The 13,857-nt window shown below is 40.0% G+C and overlaps 1 protein-coding gene across 7 annotated transcripts in view; it reads left to right on the top strand.

Moving 5' to 3' along the window:
- Positions 1–13,857, top strand: part of cntn5 (contactin 5) — a 98,543-nt gene that overhangs the window by 21,046 nt on the left and 63,640 nt on the right. For all 7 annotated transcript variants that reach the window (XM_019272925.2, XM_019272926.2, XM_027280967.1 and 4 more), the window contains one exon: positions 12,605–12,723. In XM_019272925.2, coding sequence (XP_019128470.1) covers positions 12,669–12,723 — 55 coding nt within the window. In that variant the 5' untranslated portion in view covers positions 12,605–12,668. The remainder of the gene's footprint in view (positions 1–12,604; positions 12,724–13,857) is intronic.

Below are 13,857 nucleotides of genomic sequence, written 5' to 3' on the forward strand. Positions count from 1 at the left end.
GCCCTGAATTCCTCCACATAACTTCATGTATGCGTGCCACTTCAAACAGTAACACCTTGCTCGTTTGGCTTTGATGTGCCGGTGTCTTTTCAGATTCACCTCTCTGTGGATACATAAGCATTTCAGGCACATACTTCACGCTCATTTTTTTTCATCTCGACAGCCATCACTGCCTGCGCATGTAATTTTACCACTGAAAGGTGGGAGCTCCATTCAGGTATGCTCTGTCTTGTGGTGAAGACAATAATTGTCTGTGCTGCTCTTCCCTTTTGGTAATTGTCTTTTGATTGAGGTCATCAGGACAATTAAAACCATTGAGGGGTGAAAAGTGGCAGCGAGAGACTTGAGACAGCTCTACTAGGTGGTAGAAAGGATGAACAAAACGTACAGAAGAGATAATTGCTCGTCAGGAGACCTGCTGAAGTCAGGACACACTGTAGAGAATGGCTTTGTCTACACTACTTAATCACAGAGTATTAATCATATGCCTTTTTAAAAAATCTGTTGAAGGTAACAGGAGGGTGTCATCAGTGAGCATGGGAGCTTAATTCTCAGTTTGTCATGAATTCACTTAGACCTCTAACGGCACGATGGAACAGCACTTTTTTTAGAAAAGTGAAATTATTTGCTGCTAAAGGCAGAGTGTAAATCAAGAGTGTCAAACTCATTTTAGTTCATAGGCCACATAACGCCCAATTTGATCTCAAGTGAACCGGACCAGTAAAACTATTGCATAGTAACCTTTAACGTTCCTACGTTCAAGGAGAAAATGTCCATAAATTATGAACCATCCATTTAGAAATAAATGATAAAGAGCATGAGATGTCCTCAGAAAAATAAGTATAATTTCCACAATGCATCTCCACGTTCATTCATTCACTCACTCAAGCCTTTAGTCACGTGTATTTCGGAGCCAAACAACAATATAGTATAGTCTTCTTAAGCAATTCGACCTTGTGGCAGATTAGCTCTGGTCTAAATGATCATGACATGAACTTGTGATGTTCGTCTAATATGAAACTGCTTTGTTGTCTAATAAAAAAACAACAACAACAAGTAAATGCTGCCACGCAGCATTTGCCACTTTGTTTCTACAATCTGGAAAAAAAAAATAATCGGCTGTGTCAGCGCGGGGACGTCTCTCATGATGATTTGCATCTCTGCAAAAATTCATGATGGTAAGTCAAACAAAAGCCGAGATATGATTTCACTTATTTGCTGTGTGTGGGGCCCCTTAGGCAAATCGTTGTATTTTTGTGAAGTGCTGTTTTTTTAAGAAGACACATCACTCAGCCAAGTTTTGTCAAAATCGGGTCAGTGGTTTCTGGGATGTCGCTTGTGACGAAGGAGACAAAGACGGATAAACTGTTCAAATAATGAATAGGAAACCACATTCACACATCGCTTGCCTCGACTGACACAGTCAGTTGAATGTCAGGTATGGAGGCCGGAGTTAGAAAATATGCACTCATCCTCAGGAATTCCTTATGCATTGTGTGACAATTACATTTAATTTTTATTTATCCATGCGAGCCATTCTCTGTGAAGCGTGGGCACAACAACATTGTCTCTTCTGTCTCTGTGTGGGAGATGGCGGTGGATTTGTACTAACTCTCACTAAATAGTCTGAGGGTGTTTGAGTAACGTTTTCAGGGCTAAAGTTTTGTGGGTTTTCTTGTAGTGATGACTTAATGCAAGGCCACCAAAAATACCAGCTTACACTTTAACTCCACTTGTGGAGGGTTTAGGGCGCCATTTGACACAAACATCTACACACCCTTTCAGGCTGAATGGACGGTTAAACATTAAAAGCAGCAGTGAGCAGATACATGAATACACCAATTGAAAGCAGCGAGTGTTTACCCCGATTAGATTTCCATTACCCATCTGGATAACCATCAATGACCCTATTCTAATAAATTGAATATAGCTAGAAGTGGCATGATGTGTCTTCACACTGTGGGTTTAAATGAGTGGATGTCATGTGTCTTGGGAATGCTGATAGCTGCCTTTGTTTCATTTCGACACTGCATGCATGTAGACCTCATCAAAGACAATAACACACTGATCAGGAACACTCGTGTTGCTCTTGTTAGACTTGCTGGTTATATCTTTCTGATCAATGTCAGGCTGAGGAGTGAATAGGGTGTAAATGATTGTTGAAAAGCAGCTATTCAGTATCTCTAAAATCATGCCATTATTAACATAACTTATTATTTTGGACAGCGTATTCACTCTCCACAAACAGAGTGCCTCTCTGCGAGCTGTAAATGTGAGCATCAAGACTTGAATCATGATGTCACCAGGTGACCTTTTTGGAGTTGATCCAGCGAGATTGAATTAATGAACGGCGCTGTTGGGCTCAGAGAATTTCCGTTTCAGATATTGCATCCAAATGAGTTTTACTTGAATGTAGGGCTTTCAGCTGTGATTCAGAATATGTCCCAGTAAAATCACCATGGGTGCTGTCATAGCGTCCCGGGAGTTGTTTCATTATTCACTGTCTACGAAGCAGCTCCAGGATTTGTCTGTAGATGACATCATCACTACAGTCTGACTGTCTGCTTTTCAAGGACAGACTATTCATATTCACGTTATTATGCTGGAGGGCAATATGACAGATATATACAACTTAAAAACATGTTTAAACAACATTTACCGACCTTTAAGTGGTCGGTAAATTAAATCATTCTCATTAGATCAGATCTTCACTACACCGTTATCATGGCTCAAAGAGTTCACAATAACGATGTGAGCTCGATTAAGTAATTAATTTTAATTTTGTATGTCACCTTACAAAAGTATAAAAAAAAGTATGAACCACAAATTTAAGAGCCACTGGATTATTTACATGATATTATCACGTGTTAATACATAACACCAATACCGGTTTTATTGTGACAATCTTAATGATAGCTTTAGTCTATTATAAATCATAAAACAAAAGTCATTTTAGGGTACACATTCTCTTTTTGTTGGTGAATGTCCTCTGACAACCGAAGCATGCTCGGTATTTTTAGCTACATTAGTAGTTGTCCTTGGCTCATGTGGATACTTCAAAAGTCAAATGAGTGTGTATGATTATGTAAAAGCAACGAGGGCTGACGTTGATCAGGTTTTTACCTGGTTCACACACACACACACACGCACACACAGATGTTCATTTAGTTCTGCTTTGTTGTCTTTGACATTAACACCACCGATAGCACTGGACCACATAGTAAATACAGCATTTGCAGTTTGTTTCCAGTATTTTTTTTAAAAAAGAGAGGACTTGATTTTCATGCATATACCAGAGGTTGGTACAGTGCAGTACAGCATATCCCCAACATGTTTTATGTGGTAATTAAATACACTTTTTTTAACTTCTATTTTTTATCTTAACGTTTGTTATGGACCAAAAAAACAAGACAAATTCCTTATATGTGAAAACCTGTTTCTGGTGCTGACTACTAATAGAAAAGTTTCAGCTTATTAAATGCATGTTGCATCCAGATGTTCTGGTTGTTGTTGTTAAAGATGCATCTCAATGGTATACACATACAGATTATATATGCAGATCAGAGCCAAATCAGAAAGAAATACGTGTCTCTATGTGCCGAGCGTGACACTTTGCTGAACGGTATTTTTCCAAACCTGAATTTCATGATGAGCTCTTCCTTGTGTTCAGTTGCCTCAGTGGAAAAAAGAACACTAGCAGTCTTTTCAGTTAGGTCAAATCAGATCAAATTTAAAAATCATTTTAATGCTCAACTGAGCTGGGAATGAACCATGTTCACACATACTTGATGGGTTTCACACACACTTGACACACTAGGTTTTTGGTCGTATTTGGTGGCTTAGGTTCTCAACCACCTGCAGTGTGGATCGTTTGTCTCTCCCTTTGCTCTCCATTGCAGCTCTGGCGAACCAATCATTGTCATTTGATATGAAACACATCTATATTGGTGTGCCAATGTGGGAATGTTACCACAGAGACCAGATTTAAAAACTCTGGGATACAGAGGCGTATACGTCTTTACTGTTCTTTGTTGCACACCTTTACCATAATCTGGATTTCCTCTTTTACCTCCTCACTAGACAAAACAAAAAAAAGGAGCTAAGAATAGCAACATATGAACATGACATTAAATATGGAATGAGTCATTCCCATTTCTCTGCTAAGTGTAGGGTACACAGCAGCTTCAGGACATTCTGTTTAGATTCTGCTTTCAGAATCGGGTCTTTGTTGTTCAGTACAGTAGACGCAGGACTCCCACAGGTCGATCTAATCCCAGTGCAGCTTTGTGTGGCATTGGTATGTTTTTAATAGCTGGAGGCAGTGACGTTGGTATGCTGTGGGTATAATGAAAAAGTAATGAAAGTTGAGTTGACATGGAGATTGTGGCATATTTAATTGATAAGCTCGGCCTCAGTCAGACATAAGCAAACTGTTGAAAAAATAAAAAAATGAGTGAAAATCTGCAAAGCAGTATTACATCACATGTAACATTTTGCAACAAAAGGATTATGCATCAAATTAATGTCACATCCCACTGTTTGCCTGAAATTGGCTTCGCAGCGATGTTGGTTGCATTTCAGTTTCTTGGAACGCGTTTGTGTTCTGGGCACAGTGAAGGAGTGTGTTGGCCATGGCTTCGAGAACAATGGAGAGAATCTAAAAGACATGACAGAGCAGAATGTATAAATGTGGAGCAGAGAGGACCCGATTTAGGTGAACACTGACATTGTTCACAGATTGGCTGCGTTGGCTGCATTCGCCACCTGCTGCAACACCTTTGATGGCTTTGTAGATGCTGTTTACCTCACCCTCAGGCTGCATGCTGTCAGGTTTCTAACCACACAGCTCATCAAGATGAGTAACAAGTGATGGAGTGGAGACTTGACCAACTGAGGGGGTTGACAAATGATAGACCACCCGCCTCAACAAACGAAGACTGGCTTAAATTCTGTTTTTAACCCCTTTTTAAATCTAGTATGTTTGGTGTGTTCTTTATGTTTGTGCAGTGGCTTTATAGTCTCACAGTTTAAGTGGCGTTTTACTGCTGGCCACTGTGTCGTTCAATTGGCACCAATGGAGGTAAAGAGCTCATGGGCATTCTCAGTGGTATGAAGGGAGGAGAAGTGTTTACTTCACCCATATTTCTTCTGAAATTCCAAAACCAAAACCCATTTCTCCAACATTCACCATTATCCTTCCTGCACCTGGACCCTCGTATTAGTTATTTTTAAGAGTTTGCTGTGACCTGACTTCAGCTTCAGGCTAATCTAGAAAAGATGTCCTATTAACAAAAGGTTTGTTTTGGTCAAAGGAGAGAAACCGCGGGGAGCGTAATCCCCGTATTATCATGTTTTAACTTCATCCCCTTGCACTCGGATTAAAACCTCCGGTGTGTGTAACGAGACTCATTCTAAAGAGCTTATTGGTCTGTGTAGGCTGAAATGCACAAATATGTGTGAGCAATGTTTGCCGTCTGTTTTCAGCTACACATAAAAAAAAACACAATTCATATCACTTTTTTTTATTTCAGAGAAATACATCAGTATATGACTTCAAACAGAGATTTGAGTTTATAGTAGTAGTTCGACTGACATGTTCACAACAATAAATACAACAATAATAATCATATTATATGAGAAACAAAAATATTTACATACAAAACCTGTAATTATGACTCCATCACCATTTTAAAATGATTGTATTTGTCACATCACATCGAGCTCTCACAGGAAGCGGCTGCTACACAATAATGACTACCCTGAAATGCCACAGAGGAAGAGTTATAAGTCTAACCGGTCTGCGGTTGGCAGCGTAACGTAAAGGCTAAAATCCACTCCAGCTCTTGTTTGAACACGAGGACATGTACAACAGCCATGCCCATTTACAGATGAAAGTATATGTGAGCAAGGGGAAAGAGAGAGCCCGCATTGTCCAGGTCCAAGTGAAGTGAAGCTTTTGAAGTAGGTCAAGGTATATTTGGCTCTTCAAATGAACTCTGCTGCACTTGCATGCGTCTGGTTTGTTCCAGGGCTGTGCCCACATAGAATATAGTCTAATTTATCTTATCCTACATTTGTGCATGCCCAATTAACTCCTTAATTCCAACACTTGCACTGCATTACAGCGTTTTAGATCTACCTGAAAATACTGCTAGTATTCATATCAGTGGAGCAAATGCTAAAGGAGTTTGTCTCGGACAAACTATACACTTGTGTCTTTAAGTGTCCATGTCACAATATCCACAAATCAATGAAGTGCAGCAGAGATAAGTATCTCAGATTGCAGTGAAGTGGCGTTCACGCGCTGCCTCTTTACAAATATTTTTCGGATTGTTATATTCAAATGATTGCTGAGGAGACTGCCTCTGCTAGCTCCTTGTGCCGATTCTATCGGTGCCATTAGAGAGGCTACCAGAACTGTGACTACTGTAATCAGTACTTCCTCTACCACTTATTATTGTTATTAGTACAGATTACACAGTGGGTGGAAGAAGAGGAAGCGCGAAGCTAACCTCGTGTTGTTTGATCATTCGTTTACTTTGTGTATTTTATGTAAATACACGTCTTTTTTTAAAATTAAATACAAAAAAGGGAGAGAAACATCTGATAACACCAAATTCCCTTAATGACAACACTTTGTCTACTTGATTCCTGAATTTGCTGTAATTTGACACTGTGTGTGTGTGTGTTGTCGGTAACAGGTGCAGTACTCTAGGATGGCGCTGCTTTCTTTGATGCACAAGATCTATGCTAATTAAAATTGGTGACAAAGTGAGACGAGGTGGTGTGAGAACGATGGCAACAATCAGGATCTGGGTATGACATTTGTCCTCCACTTGCCTTCATGACTCAACCTTTGTTGCTTTTAGTCTCTTTGTTAAAAATAGACATGAAAAGGTCACATCTGTGGCACCTTAAGCACAGACAAACACACAAATTGTTGAATAATCCAGAAGAAGTTGTGTGAATTTCCCCAACAATACACCAGCACGTACGTGTACCACAACTCGGTGACAGCTTTTTACTGTCAGATGCACATTTCACTGTCTTGTATTGTCTTGAAATGACACATTAATACCTCTCCAAATGATAAGAGTGCAGCTACCGTGGTAGCAATGTTATCAGGCGATGTTTGTGACTTAGTTTGTCCAACCTCAGCCTGACAAATGATGTCTGTTTCATGTGTAGCACACCCTGTGGATACGCAGCCATGAGACCAAGAAGAGGCATTGCATTCAGAACTGTGAGTGCACCTTGTTGCACCCTGCGCTCTACCTCATTAATAACCATCTGGCTGGGCTGTGGTCGCCTGGACAGGAGTGTGGCAGAATTCATCTCCACAGCCCCCGATTGTAAATAGCACACACCTGGGAATGTTTCAGGGTACTGTAGTGAAAAGTAGGGCTGCACGATATGGTAAAAAAATCAGATTGTGATTATTTAGACAGATGTTATAATTGGTTAATGCGTCGCAATTTTTATTTTCACTTAAAAAGCTATTCAATCTTGATAATGTGACATTTGTCGGGGTCCGTACCAAACAAACATGTTTCTTACATCTGGAGAACGAGAGGTCAGGGTATCACTGCAGTCCTACAGTACTTCATCATGATGCTGTTTTGTCACACATTTAACCTTCCCTGTCAAAACATTGCAGCTCCTGCTATTTGAATATTACATTTTGGTAATGTTTTAATTAATCGTTCAGCCCCAGTGAAAGGTTATTGTGTTGCTTTTGTACACAACTTCATGGAAGACTAAACAGAGGAGATTCTTTCTTTCCAAAGCAAACAGAAATCTCTCAGATATGATTCCTCTCTGGAAACAGTGACTGCGGCGAGCAAGTCTGCACTACAGTCTGTATGCATTCGTAACAAAGGTGGAAGAGTTGCCACATGATATCTCTTTGGAGGATATTTAAATTAGGAGATTTTCCCAGTTATTTGGTGGGTTGTGTTTGTCATTTCCTGTCATTTATTTTATGTTTCCTGCCTGATTGAGCCAACTTTTGTCATGCCACTATGCTCTAAAGCCTATATCTTCTCTGTGGGCTTGTCTTTTTGTGAATCAAAAATGATTCTACCAATTTATTTTCTCCCGTATAAAGTATATGGTTGACTGGAAAGTGAAAGCTGAGTCCACAAATGACATGTCTGGCAGAGTTCTGTGAGACGCTGAGCAGTCAGGTAAGGTGAACTTTAGGTTGTCTGAGTGCAGACCAACTTTATTCGATATACACAAGGGACCAGTGTTCTCTGAGAATCATAAATACTTGACAGTAGACAAGAGATCCTAAAACAAAGTTACTGTAACACAGGTGACTGAAGATGTAGTATTTTTAATGACAATGCATGATCTCACTGTTTTGTCATTCATCTGCATGTGTTGTAATCACGACTTTATGACTGACGAGCAGTTACACTTTATTTTTGTAACTTTTAAATGACACTATAATGTGGATAACATTATTTGATTCTCAATACTATCCAGTATACAAGAGTGTCCTTTGATACCAGTATTAATCTGATGCTTATTATTTCCTCAGTTGTAAATATGACATTCACATGCACCTTGCTTGTGTGTGAGCTTCAACAGCAGACTGATCGAAGTGTTCAGTTCAAATACAGGACAATGAGGATGTTTGGCACTCGAGGGCTACGCATTAATTTGTACAAATGTCTGCTCCACATAAATTTGTCACCAAAAATTGAAATGGTGAAAATCTGTCACCAAAGATTTCTAAACACAGTGTTGAGCTGATGAGGGATCATGTCCTTGTCCCAGGGCTATTCTCTTAGCTACAACAGGAGTGAAGCTATTTCAAACTGGAGGAAAAAGAAAATGCAACAAGCCGATGAGCATTAGTCAGAACTCACTCCATTTTGTTGTTAGCTTTTCTAACACGGCTGTCATATGAACGTTCATCTTCATCGAAATGTTGCCTTTTGGAATTTGCTCTAGTTTTTTTTTTTTTTAGATTACACTCTGACATGAAAAGTCCAAACTTTCAGGATTTCAGATTTTTTGGTACTGCCTCAGGTGGAATGATTTTGGTCTTTCAGAGTTTGCAGAGTTTTATGAAAATATTCGGATTGGTATGAATATGGTCCTGGAAGAACTCTGTCTTCTATTCTATGATCAATCAGGGGAGCTCCTGGATTTCGGTAGGTAGAGACGTGCTTCGGACTCCAGTTACCAGGTTACCTGATGAGGAACTTGTTTAGTCCAACACGTACTCAGGGGTTTGTATGACAACAAGCTGAACCATGTAGCCGAGAATAAAGACCTGAAAACAGAGGACAGCAGAGGCTTCCTTTCCTGGGTGATGTGTGCATTTTAATGTATGCAGTAGGCTTCCGCTCGTGTTGTATCACACTGCTCTTGTACTGTATATGTTCTATTTTTATGCCGCTCTATGCAAGTAAGATGAAAGCAAGGTCGTCGTGAGGTGAAGGAGGGTGAGAACCTTTTCTCAAAAAGGAGAGCAGTTTTTTACAAGCCTGTGCAGACAGCTGTCTAGACGGCAGACCTTCGGCTGTTGGATTCTTTGTGTCGGTGAGCAAAGGCGGTGAAAACTAAGAAATAGCCAAATAAAGTGTCCCCCTGCATTTTAAGTTTTTAAAGTTAAAACGCAGGGGGGCACTTAGTTGTAGAGAGAGAGAGAGAGGCTTAAATACAGCAAACAACCTTCAAAAAGACCAAAAAACAGCTTTTATCACACGAAGGGAAATGGATCATTGTGTTTTTCTTTTTCTTTCTCTCTGTCTCTAAATAACAGATAGCTTAATTGCTAAGTCACTAATTGTTTAACCCACTAGTACTACCGCTGATGCATTCTGGGAGCAAATGAGGTGAGTCAGAGAGACAAGGAGGCATAAATGATGAATGTGAGACGACTCCTGCTGGATCTGGACATGCTTCCCTCAACCTCAGAGCTGTCTGCGCCACTGCATTAACGATCTAAATGACAGACAACTTTAAATGAAGATGAGAGAGCCGGTTAGCGAGATTAGAGAGGAAGAGAGAGAGAGAGAGAGAGAGAGAGAGAAACAAAGACAAGGAGAATCCATCTGAACGTGTTGACAAAGACGCAGAGAAATACTGTGGGTATTAATGGTACTGAGGGAGAATAACAAGGTCACCAGATCTCACTCTCTTTGTGCTGTAGGCCTACACATCTGAAATGTATCCAATTAGCACTGTCTATAAGCGCAGGTGCAGCGTTTTACACAATTCCCTAGAATATCAGTGTTTGTTGTTTTCATGCTTAATGTATAAAGATACTATTGAAGATTTACAGCAGCAAAAATCATGACGCACTGACACACACGCATTCATTTATTTCATTAATGTTGACACATTTCTTGTTGGTACTCAACCACTGAAAGACTGTTACAGAGAAGGCAGTGGAAATATTATATAGGCGCCCCTTTTCTTTATTTATGTATTTATGAAACACTACGGTTAGGAAAGAATCAGCAAAGACGCTGTTTTTTTAATCTGTAGTCGGTGTGAAGTATGAAGAAACATGTTCAGAACAATAGTGAAGGTGTACGACACGTCAATTACAGTAAAAGTAGAGCACAAACACAGGCTGCAATAGAAGCTGAAAAAAGCTACAGCTCAACAAGGCAAACAACAGGAAGAGCGAAAAGAAAAACAGATCCGGTAAAGTGATTGTCAGAGTACAGTTTATGAAAATCAGGATAAGACGATCCTTGTTGCTGCGCAGGTAGCTCATGCTGTTGTCAGAATGTGTGCATGAATCATCTCCTCCCTTTTCAAAGAGCTTCACATGGTGAGGAGGTTTAACATGTATTCTAATTTAAAGTGCAAGGCTAATTAACATGCAGATGAATGTAACACCAATAACAATGCTTTAACAAGCTGGGAAGAATCACAAACTTTAAAAAGGTGCTTTGATATATACAGTACGTTCAGTATGATGTTAGGATGCTTGATTACAAGTTTCACCTTTTCTAATTATATTTAAGACACCTTGATGTGTTTAAATGCTCATGTGGGTGACTATTAATTTAGGGAATGTCAATTAATTCACAGCAGCAGCAACACATTCCTCAGACTCCTCAAAGAACTTTGTCTATTCACAAACAAGTCGCGCTTTGTACTTGGAGCGTATACTGTGCGTGGCATTTTGACACTGAACATGAGAAAACGTATTTGTGTGTTTGTAGTATTTGAATGTCTTCAAATGTATACAGTATATCTAGGCAACATTTGTTTTCATTAAGAAAAAGGAGCAAACTCTGCAAATCAGCTATGCAACTGAATACTGGCTTTTGTTATTATCATCATTATTATATGTGTTTACAGCAAAGACACCTGAAACAGTTTTGTCACACGAGGGGAACTTTTAAAAACTGTGATAGACGGGAAAGGAAATTAGAGCGTGTCAGAGTCCAGGAAGTGATAGGAACTGACAACATACAGTAACAGTAACAACACCATTGCTTATGTTACATTTGTGTATATATATAGCACCAGTAATTGCGGCAGGAGGCAGGGTCATATGATGCAGCAGTCCATCACTCTCCTTCTTGATCAAATATCCCTCACATAGCCTGGAGGTGTGTTATGGATCGTTGTCCTGTTAAAAAAAAAACGAATGACGGTCCCATTAGGATCAAATTAGATGGGATAGCATGTGAATGCTGAACAGCCATGCTGGCATCCTGGTTATGTTTGTGTCACCAGGGGCTTCAGGCTTCAGGGTGGGAACCACACATGCTGATACCATTAATTCACCTTCTCTGCATCTCACAAAGACCTGGTGTTAAGAACTGAAAATCGCAGAATTCGCAAACATTTTCCCTCAAGTTTTTATTCTTTGTGTTTCTTGGCCCGAGCAACTCTTTTTTTTTTTTTTTCTTGGTCTCCCTCAGCCGGAGGTTTCTTTGCAGCCGTTTGACCATGAAGACCCGATTGACGCAGTCTCCTCTGAACGGTTGATCAGTTGATGTAAAGATGTGTCTGCTACTTGAACTCTGTGAAGCGTTTATGTGTGCTCTAATCTGAGGTGCTCTTAATTGGCTATTTCTGAGGCTGGGAACTGTAATGAACTTATCCACTGTAGCAGAGATAACTCCTGGTCTTCCTTTTCCTGATGTCGTTCTCATGAGAGCCAGACTCATCATCGGGTTTCGTGCAACTGTAATTGAAGACGCGTTCAAAGTTCCTGTAATTTTCTGCATTAACTGACCTCCGTGTCTTGAAGTATTGATGGGCTGTTTGTCTTTACTTTGTTGAGGTGTTCTTGCCGTAATATGGATCGCTGCACCAGTCAAATGGGGCTATATATCATATGCCAGCACTACACCTGAACAACACAACCGATAGTCTGAGAATGAAATGATATAAGAAGGCAAGAACAGGCACACCTGTTATAGACACACACAAACACACAGCCCTTTATTGATCCAAATGCAAACACATCATTTAGTGAGATTGGCACAGTGATTTGACAGTTGTATATTTCTGCAGTGCACCTCTGGATGGACGTGATAACCAGTGGTTTAACCTCTCTCTCTCTCTCTCTCTCTCTCTCTCTCTCTCTCTCTCTCTCTCTCTCTCTCTCTCTCTCTAGGCACAGCTTTAATGAAGAAGCAGACCTGCTAACATTCCTGCAGAAGGGACCCTCTTCAACAAGTATGGGGTCACCATGGAAACCATTTCTCCTCCTGTCTGTCATCAGTGGCCTTTCAGGTAGGAATATCAAAGCGGCGACAAGGAGTTTGCGACTGGTTATGAAACTCTAAACTCCTTTTTAAATTACAGACACAAGCAGACGAGGCCATTGGCAAGAAGATTGATCCTGTAGTTATTATACATTCTCGCCTGTTCCCGTATTGGGTCGAGATCAGATGAAACAATTGATGGCAGACTGGTGTTTATACGTTGCCAGTGTTTCACAGTGAATAGTGTCTGAACCAGCTAAAAGGAAACTGATTTTTGGACGGAGAGAGTTTTATTTTGGATGTTAAATTTTGTTTCATGGTTGATTCTGGCGCCGAATGGGCAAAGAGAAAAAGAAAAGGGGCGATCAATGAACCCAAAAAAGTGAAGGAGAGTCACCTTGACCAGTCATTCAACAGATAAAGAGAATTGCAGGTTTTGAAAGGATTCAAAGCTGGTCTTCTGTTTGGTACAGAGGCATAGGTCACAGCTGCCATTACTGTTATACAACTGGCTTAACATTTAATGTTTTCCTCGCTACCGAGCCATCTTGCTGGCTTATTTTTTTTATGACATTACACCAGGAGGGAATATTGATATCTTTTACCCTTCTCAAAAAAATCACATCTGTTAGTTGCACCTTTCTTTCATTCAATTCCAAAACAAATGTGCATGCTGGCCAGATCAACATCTTTACAACATGAGGCAGTGGTGTTCATTGGAAACACAAAATGCAAGATTCTTGTATTTCTCTCATTGGTAACACTAACAAGAAATCTTCTTAAGCACTAATATTTGTACGCAATGAGATCTACTACTAATGTGACAGCAGCTGTGAAAAATCATCATTTATGGATGCTGAGAGGAGGTTTGTGTCTTTTCATACTCGGAGAGAGTGAATCCACATCTTTGAAAATTATACATTTTGCACTTAAATCTGGAAAGAAGAGAAGATGCCATGGCTCACTGAGCATTCATATTCCGTTCGGCTTCAGAGTTCAGAGATATTCGATAGGGTTTTCCACACCTTTTCAGCAAAGGTCTATGGTGGATGCAGACAGGAGGAATTCATGGAAAAAAAAAATCGTCAGCCAGTGATAAGCCCACATTAACTTATTTAGTTTCAGAGTCTTCTTTGCAGAACATTATTTGAATAGCAGGGTT

Source organism: Larimichthys crocea, chromosome VII (genome assembly GCF_000972845.2).
Source record: "Larimichthys crocea isolate SSNF chromosome VII, L_crocea_2.0, whole genome shotgun sequence".
Lineage (NCBI taxonomy): Eukaryota > Metazoa > Chordata > Actinopteri > Sciaenidae > Larimichthys > Larimichthys crocea.